Below are 8,916 nucleotides of genomic sequence, written 5' to 3'. Positions count from 1 at the left end.
TGTCAACGCAAGTACGCTGTTCCTTTACAACCAAACGTTGAGCTATTTCTGCTCTACAAGCTGCAGTTCCGTGGCGACCTTTCCCTGACTTGGAGTTCACGGCGAACTAACCAGAGCGCGTCCCCGCAGACTTCTTTGACTTTGTGTGTCTTTGAGAGGAGGAAAAAAAAAAGTGCCAGGCCTCATTAATCATGGCCGCCAGATAAACCAGAGGGAGCTGTCCTACATCCTGCGGACCGGCGTCATAAATAACACCTTTTTTTTTCAAAAATAAGACCACCGCATTATTCAAGATCCGAGAAGGGAAGCAGCGAGTGGCGAACATACTGTCGAGTGGTGGAGGCCTCATGTGGGTTATTTAGAGGATTAAGTGGATTTAACGTGATGACAGACAAGGAAGCCAAATTATACACTGTCGCTACTGTTACCTCTGCCAGGGATGTCATATAATCTGGAGTCTGTTGTAGGATTTTGAGCAGCACCTTCATTCGAAAGACAGTGTTAGTAGCGTTCAAAGATGACGTATTACGAAAAATTTTGTCAACATAATAAAATAAAATAAAAATAAATACACAGCTAACTCATTCACTGCCAGCCCAGGTAAAATGAATGGACTTTTTGTCTTGGTCAATGTCAGTGCCCGCTCAAGTGTGAAATTAGCAAAATTACTGTTTTGGAAAAATCTTTCTCTGCTGCGGCAGGGGGGCTCGTGTCAAAGCCAAAAGGTAAGCAGAGCTGCATTCACATTATCTTCTGATCATAATCTTCTTATGTTTGGCTAAGTCGTACACAAGGTAGAAATATTTTTATAATTCTGAATCACTTGACATAAGCATCCCAGACACATTAAGTAATGTCCTTAAAGTAACGTATAGAGAAATCCACTCACTATTACTGATTAATAACACATTTTGACTCAAGTAATAACGGTAATAAAAGGTGTCCACGTGGTCTGGAGGTCAGAAGAACTCCACAAGATTGAAAAGAAGACGCCAATCCGGCGCAAATGAGGGTGACGGGTCTGGAGCGGGGTGCTGAAATAGTATTTTTATTAAATACTTTCAAGATCCAAGTCTGAAGAATAACAAAGCTAAGGATGAAGACCAACTAACACTCAGACAAACACTTTATAGTCGTCAATTCAAATGGTTGTTATTTCATTGTACATCATGATCATGCAAAAAAAAAAAAAAAAAAAAATTCCAGCGTCCGCGTGAAGGCTGGGTAAGGAAAGGTAAGGCAAGGAAAGGTAAGGGTGGCGGAGAGTGTGGAAGGGGTTAGGAGAGAAAAAAGCGCAGCCCAAATATCATACCATAAACAACGCAGGGGGAAATAAACATTGAGGGCCTCATTCCAAGCTCCGGCATCCTTGTTTTTTTTTTTCCCCTTCGGTTTGTTGTATTTTTTTTTTTTTCTTTTTGATTTAAAAAAAAAAAAAAGTTTATTTTTCATGTCACCTAGTCACATTCGAGATGGAGGAAATCTCAAAAGATGCAAGTATTGTCATCATCATAATATTAACACTAGTAGAGCTCCATCGTCATTCAGGTAGGTACATGGTAGAAATGCGTAACTGAAACATGCATAATAATAAGTGCTCCTGCTCTCTCTCTCTCTCTTTTAGAGACCCCCCCCCCTCACCCCCACACCTCCAAAACTGAGCAGGCACAATTCATTTTAAAACCACTAGGGGGCGGATTCTAGGTCGCAATCGTCATCAAATCCGTGCATGTGTGTCTATGCGTGCGTTCAGTTCCTTGCCTCTCTTCCTGCGGGTCACGTGCAGACCTCCATCTTGGCAACTCGACGACAATTCCCCCCCCCCCCTTAAAAAATAAAAAATGTTGACTACTGACAACAAAAAGTTGCATAAAAAAATGATGCCAACATCAAAGGTCAGGAGGGGTAGACAGGCGCTAAGCTGTGAGGGGAAAAAGAGCACACAGCATTGTGGGGTGGGTGCAGATCACACAAAACAAGGAAGCGGTGTCAAGGCTCACAACACTGTGAGGTTGGAACGCATAACTTTGTGGAGTGGGGTTGTGGATAAGAACATTTTGGGCCTGTGCGTATTACACGACATTTTGAGCCAGTTTGGGTCACAACACTGTGAGGCGGGTGCACCTAGGGTGGGTGATGATCACAACATTGTGGGATGGGAGCAGAATACAACTTTGCAAAGCGCTGCAGACCACACTACCTTGTGTGTGCAGTACAACTCACCTAAAAAAGTGGGATGGGTGTACATAACAGTGTGTGTGTGACAAGTGGAGATTTCGTCAACATCGTGAGGAGGTGCACGCCACATGAAGGTAGCGTGGATCAAGCAACATTGTGGGACGGGTGAAGATCACAAAATTATGGGGCGGTGTGGCTCACAACACTATGGGGTGGTGTCAATTACACAAAATAGTGACATGGTGTGGACAACAATATTTTTTTGGGGGGGGGGGCAATACAGATCAAACAACATTGTGGGGCGGATATGTTACACAGCACCAGGCGTGCGTGACACTTAAAAAGTGGCGGGATGAAAAACTTGGGGTGGCCCAAAAAAAATAAAATAAATAAATGGAACCTGCAAACTCTCTTGAACAAAGAATTGAGGTGCACAGGATGGATGTACATATGATACACGTTTCTACAGACATCTATACAAACACTGTATTTACACAGTGAGAAGCAACAAACTAGGCCCCAACAGGAAAAAAAACGGACAGGAAGGCAAAGGACGGACGAGGACAAGGCGATCTGTGCACGCATGCAATCGCTTCACGCGAGGCGGTTCCGCCTTTCTACCTGTCCCCCCAATGCTGCATACGGACAAGACAGGACAGGACGTGCGCAGGAAGCATTTTAAAACTCACAATAAAAATCCCTCTTCTGATTTTTTTTCTCCCCCTTCTAAAAAGCAGTTTTCAAAACGAAGCCGGTCAGACGAAAAAACGGGGGGAAAAACTGAAATAAACCGAGGTAAAGGCTCGTCACAGGACGCTAAAAACACAACACAAGCTTAAATTGGCTTTCCAAAGTGTGTGTGGGGGTGGATGGGGGGGGGGCAAACACATAAAAAGCCTAAAGTTCTACACTTTGGTGCTTCATGATATCAAGTTTCGTCGTCACCCGCTCGGACTCGTCCACACGTTCCCTTCGTTCTCTCGTTTTTGTAAACTTGCGGGTCACAAGCGCTTTCCATGCCGCGACAAATGTCAACGTCTCCGCTCATCCCTCATCACACAGACAAGATAAATGCTTGCTGGGGTTTTGGTGGTTTTCTGGAACATCTAAGTTATAATTTACACGGTATATTCATAACTCATACTCATAAACTGTCACAAGTGTAAGTCGCCTTCTCCCCCGCGACGCCTCGTCCGGCGCGGGTGGGGCTGAACAAAGATGGCCGCCGAGGGGAGGCGCGGGAGGGCAAAGACGCGCCCTCCACTGTCAGGCGGGCGCCAAGATGCATGCATCACATCCCACATGGGGTGAGGGGGCGGCGGCGGCGGCGTAGGGCGGGCGGCAGGGGGCGCCGGGCGTTGTCTTGTGCTCGGCCAGCGCCCCCCCGCGGGGTCAAAGGAGGAGACGGGGGTGGGGGGTCGGTTGGTGGTCGCGGAGAGGGATGCCGTCTGGCCCGGCCGGGCTCCTGGCGCTAGCCGATCCACGCGGGGGGGTCGGGCCCCCCAAACACACTCGCCGGAAAAAAACTGCCCCCCAAAACGCCTCCACCGGCACAGTGGAGGCTCAGGACCACTGAGGGAACAAACGACACCAGGCCGCAACGTCACTTTCTCGTATCCCCCCCCCCCAAAAAAAGTGAAGTACAGGCAAATGGTAACAATTACGGTTTTAAGCCAGGGTTGGGTTTTCAAGTTTGGGTTTAGGAGATAGAAGGTAACATGTAGGCAAGGGGTCCCACACGACATACCTGATCACTGTAGTGGCGCGGCGGGCGCTCCCGAGCAGTGGAAGTGAACGTTGAGCCACTTGCCGTCGCGGCGGTGCCACACGCGGGTCTCCTCCGATTGGCTGGAGCGCGGGCGGCCGCCCGTGTCCACGAACTGCGTGAGGCGGATGTACGCGATGCACGCCGCGTCCTCGCCGATCAGGTGCACGTGCGGGTTGAGCAGCGTGGTGTGCACCGGCTTATTGTTCTTGCTCAGCACTGCGCCCATGCAAAGAGACGGACGGGATGATCAAGTCCCAAGAGACACTACTGAACATCAATATAGTGAAAGGCAAAGATAGAGAGGGTAGGGTTTCAAGCCCGGATGTTAGGGTGTCAAAGTCAGGGTTAGCATTTTGAATTGAGGTATCTAGTGTGAAAAATAATTTGCGATTCTACTCCACCCCAAATTAAGGGTCGGGGTGCAAGGGGACAGTGTATCAAAGAGTAAAGTCAGGATTAGGAATTTGAAGTAGGGTTGCAAGAGTTAAGTTTAAAAAAAATAAAAATAAATTCAGACAGTGTGTATGAATGTGCGCGTGACCTCACAATTTTCAAAGTAGAACTTGTGAAAGTCCATGCCCTCCACCAGGTTGCCCAGCGCTTCGGGTTCGAAGGAAGTGAGCCCGGGATCGCAAATCCTCCTGCGCGGGGAACGATCGGGACCAAACCAAAGAGGTGTGAGAATCTCAGAGACGGTAAGAAGTAAAGCCTCGAAGCGCGCGGGGGAACTCACGTGTAGGCGTCAAAGTCGCCGTTGTTGATGGCTTCGATCAGCTGCTCGGTGATCTTGATGATCTCCTGCTTGCGGGCTGAGGATGCGGCAGAAGGGGACACAAACCGGGTCACACTTGCTAACAATCGCTACCGAGGTTCGCTCAGCGAGTGAGACGGGCATCGATTGAGTACGATCTCTTTGCAACGTCCCGGCTGTCGGTTGGCCGTCAGCAGGCCTCCGGCCGAGCAACTCTGACAAGGTGGCGTCATCGGACATCACAGCAAAAGCTACAAGAACTGGTCAGGGAATGAACACGAATTTGGACAGTCGTGGTGATCAATTATTTGATTAAATCAATCTGAAGTTGGATAAAAAGGCAGAACACAAATTGATTTATCTTTTCAGACAATTGCATGCTGGGACCAGTTTTGAGAAACGGTTTCAAGTCAGGCTTAAATTTTGGGTTCGGTTTTAAATTTACGAATTACGGTGTCAACAGTGGTTTAAAAGGGTTTTGCTTTCAAAGTAGGGTTTCAAGCCAAGGTTAGGGTTTGAAGTCACATTTAGGGTTAGAGCGTCAAATACAAGCTTTAATCCTGGTTTCAAGCCTGGGTAAGCCCTTTTCACACTGCACTTATTTTTCTCTGAAATCACTTTGCCAACTCTTCCTTTACTCGATGGATGGTTCGAACCGGGCTAAGTATTTCAAGACACGGTGAGCACCGCAGTGGCCAGCACGGGGTGGAGTTAGTAGTGGTGGGCTGGCGGACAGGCAGGTGGTCAGTTAGTGTCGCATGTGCTCTTACTCTGCTTAACGTTGCTTTTAGCAGCGGCAGAGTTGTTGCCCCCTACTGGAGCGGTGGTGACGATGACGGCGGGCGCGCAGCACAGTTCAGAGTCGCTGTTGGCCGTGCTGTTCCAAGCCATGCGCTTTACATCATGCGGTGGTACTGAAACACACAATGGAGGGTCAACACCCACACATGCAAGGAAGGACGGACATCAGCGAGAGGTTATGGAAATCACGGAAATGCTCATTTCATGCTGTTCAAAGCAAAAGAAAGATTTGTCAGAAACAAGGTGCACAGAATCATTTGTGCGTTCCCTTTTCAATTGGCAACTAAAAGTCAAATGGTGAAAAAGGGACTGACTAATTTGTTTATAAAATCTGAAATGTCATTTTTTTTCCTTTTTACATGTAAAATAAAAAAAAAAAAAACTAAGCCAGTCCCTCTTTTTTTTTTTTTAACGTTCATTTACCAATTGAAAGAACAAATGATACACACACAGATTTGGGAGGGGGCAAGATGGCAGCTGGTAGCGGGATGAGCGCTGCTCCGATTATGACGTGCAAGTCATGTAACTGCTGGCCCTGCGCACTCTGCTCTTAATGCTCGCGACGATGAAACGGTGTCCTCTGAGCAGAAAGGACAGAAGGCGACGATGGCGTTGCCTGCGGCGGGTAAGGGGCCGCCTTTCAGAGAGGTGGGGGCGGGGTTGCGCAGGTGTTTTTGACAAGACGGGGGGGAAAGATTAGCAAGGAGCTCTCAGAATACAATAGAGATGAGTTACGATATTAAGACTATGTTCTAAAATTATACGACGATAAAAGCAGGCAGTCAAGTGCATGCCAATGCAGCAGGTGGCGCTATAAACCACAAGTGCAAGGCCATTACAGCCAAGTGGAAGCCAGAAGAAAGTCATTTGTGGAAAAAAAAACCTGCCACATTGATACCAATTGCAACACAGGTATAGAACTGGATGGCAGTTATGAATGTGATATGAATTATGCCTAGCAACAAGTGATCTTAAAATGTCTCTTAAAAAAAAAACAAATATAGAAATTAAACACACATTAATAGAGTAGCGGAGCATTTGGGGGAGAAAGTAGTGGTAAAAGTTATAATGAAAAGGTTCCCGGGCACGAGGGTTCAAGGGGAGTGAGGAAGTCGTCCAGCTGGAGCTGTCACATTAGGAACAAGAGGGTCAAATGCAGTGATCATGCAACGCACACACGCGCACACTCAAAACACACACACTTCAGGGTTCCCACAGTGGCCGTGACGGCTTCAATTGTTTTGTGTTAGGAGTGTATGCCACAGCTGAGAGTACTCGGGAGTCCACAGGGTCTCAACACAAGTTAGGGTCTTAACGTCCAACAGCCCCCCCCCCCTCCGCCCCCCTTGCCATATAATTTTCAGGCAGCCACAGTTGGTCAAGATGACATTTCATGACACAATTTGGGAACGCGCTGACACCGCCAGAGCGGCTCGGGCCCCGGCTGGAAGATCCAATTATTGTATTCCATGCCGAGAAGCAGCAGCAGCAGCAGCACATATGCGAGGGAAAACGGACTGAGCTATTAAAGACAATCCGTCCATTTTTGGCTTGATCAAATCCAAATGACAAAGTCAACCGACAAATTTATTGAGTGAGGATTTCACCATCAGTCCTTGTCAACCAAATTCCGCCCAGTCGGGTTTACGCAACTATCACATTTATTTTGTCCTATGACAAATCTTGCAACGCTATGCGACAGAATCATGATTGATCACAGGGTTCATACACAATTTCCCCAAATCAAGCTCAATTTTCCGGCTTTTTAGGCCACCTAAATGACATTAGCAAGTGTTTTTTTCATTGCATGGTTCAAGTGACAGTTTTTTTTTTTTTTTTTTTGCGCTCAAGTGTCGTAATTGGGATAAGCAAAATGTATCAGGTAGCTGTGAACCCGAGTGTCATAAAAACGCACAGATGTGTGCCACATACACACCCATGTCTGTTGAAATAACAGCCATAAACATTTCGGAACACCTGCCGCAAACGTCAACTACACTAAAAGAAAAGGCCGTTAAACATGGTGTAAAGACGCAACATTAGAGATGAGACAAGAGTCAACCCAGGCCAACTAAATGCTTAATGTGTGTATTATTTATGTTTTATCGTTTACTTGTGCATTGCTGCTGCCCAATAATTAGGCTCGGGAAGTGATTTATGTGCAATTTGGGCATGCGCGAATGTGGGTTGTTCATGTGTTCCATCTGTATACGAAAAGAAAAAAATGAGAAACAGAATTGGGCGAAAAGAAGAGTAAATCTCGGCAAAGGAGACAGTTTTATGTTTCACACCCAAAAAAAAAAACAAAAAAAAAACATTAAAATGAAAAAATGTTATGCACAGGTTTATGTTCCAGTTTATATTCTCACACTGCGAACAAAGCCGCATCAGAAATTTCAAGCCCTTAAAGATTTCAAACAGCTGCCGGAAACCGGTGATCAATTCACCCCCCTCTAAAAGCATACAATGTATAGAAACGCCAAAAGCAGTGGGAACCCGCAGCTTGGCGGGTGAGAGTGAGTGAATGTGCAAGACATCACTGCTGGTGACCAGAGGTAGCTAAGGTAGGACGTTGCGGGGGGGAAGTGAGGTTGTTGGATGGGAGGTTTGGAGGTTTAAGGGGGCTTGCTTATTAGCTCCACCGCAAAGCTTCCTGTTTTAAAACAAACTTACTGGCAGGTGAGCTTTGAGGTGAGGGCAGAAGTGGGGGCATCTCCTCGGTGGCGCTGCTCTGACTCAGCGCTGAACAGTCTGCGAGAACACACACACACACACGTGCGTACGATGCATGTACAAACACACGGTCAAGGGCGTGTCTCCGCACACCTGCTGCCCAAAATGACCACGCCTCGCCGGATGGGAGAGCAAATAAAAAAACCGTCATAACCAAATGGGAGCACCGTGCCTACCTTTCATTTCTTCCTCGTCGTTGGTGGCGTTGCTCTCCGTTGATCCCTGTAAGCAAAAAAAAAAAAAAAAAAAAGATACAGGTATTAAAGCAACTGGTCACAGGTGAGAAGCGACTGCATTTTTCCACACATGCGTGAATCTGACCTTGACGCCATCGGGAGGGTTGTGCACCACTGTGCTTTGAGATTCCTGCCACGCAAAAAACAAAAAAAAAAAAATCAGTCCTGCTGGTCGGCTCAACTTAGTTCGGTTCACCTCATCCGTGGGTTCATCGGGACTCAACTAAACTAAAAGATTTGAGGCAACCTGCCTCTCCTCTTTAGTTGACAAACAGACCAGATTGCGCATTATGTAAGCAACACGTTGCAATGCGTGCTAGTTGTCCAAAAAAAAAAAAAAATCAAAAATAAACAACATGCCATAAGAGCGCAACAACACAAGGGTCAGGTTTAGCGGGTTACGAAGGAGGAAGAAGAGAAGGCGAGCACGGGAAAAGTGTGAGGTGACG

At 46.9% G+C, this 8,916-nt stretch overlaps 1 protein-coding gene across 12 annotated transcripts in view; it reads right to left on the bottom strand.

The window, feature by feature from the left end:
- Positions 1-1,032: 1,032 nt before the first annotated feature.
- Positions 1,033-8,916, bottom strand: part of camk2g1 (calcium/calmodulin-dependent protein kinase (CaM kinase) II gamma 1) — a 30,510-nt gene continuing 22,626 nt past the window's right edge. For 4 of the 12 annotated variants that reach the window (XM_088285267.1, XM_088285264.1, XM_088285265.1 and 1 more), the window contains 8 exons: positions 8,553-8,597; positions 8,408-8,453; positions 8,172-8,249; positions 5,468-5,611; positions 4,680-4,755; positions 4,493-4,587; positions 3,926-4,162; positions 1,033-3,750 (listed from right to left, as the gene is read on the bottom strand). In XM_088285267.1, the coding sequence (XP_088141393.1) occupies positions 3,930-4,162; positions 4,493-4,587; positions 4,680-4,755; positions 5,468-5,611; positions 8,172-8,249; positions 8,408-8,453; positions 8,553-8,597 (717 nt within the window). In that variant the 3' untranslated portion in view covers positions 1,033-3,750; positions 3,926-3,929. The remainder of the gene's footprint in view (positions 3,751-3,925; positions 4,163-4,492; positions 4,588-4,679; positions 4,756-5,467; positions 5,612-8,171; positions 8,250-8,407; positions 8,454-8,552; positions 8,598-8,916) is intronic. The other 8 variants (XM_088285272.1, XM_088285274.1, XM_088285273.1 and 5 more) reach the window with 3 other exon arrangements.

This window comes from Idiotropiscis lumnitzeri, chromosome 20 (genome assembly GCF_059441095.1).
Source record: "Idiotropiscis lumnitzeri isolate Australia: NSW breed Sydney's pygmy pipehorse chromosome 20, RoL_Ilum_1.0, whole genome shotgun sequence".
Classification (NCBI taxonomy): Eukaryota; Metazoa; Chordata; class Actinopteri; order Syngnathiformes; family Syngnathidae; genus Idiotropiscis; species Idiotropiscis lumnitzeri.
The sequence above is the reverse complement of the archived record's forward strand: the minus strand, read 5'-3'. Positions and strand labels throughout refer to the sequence as shown.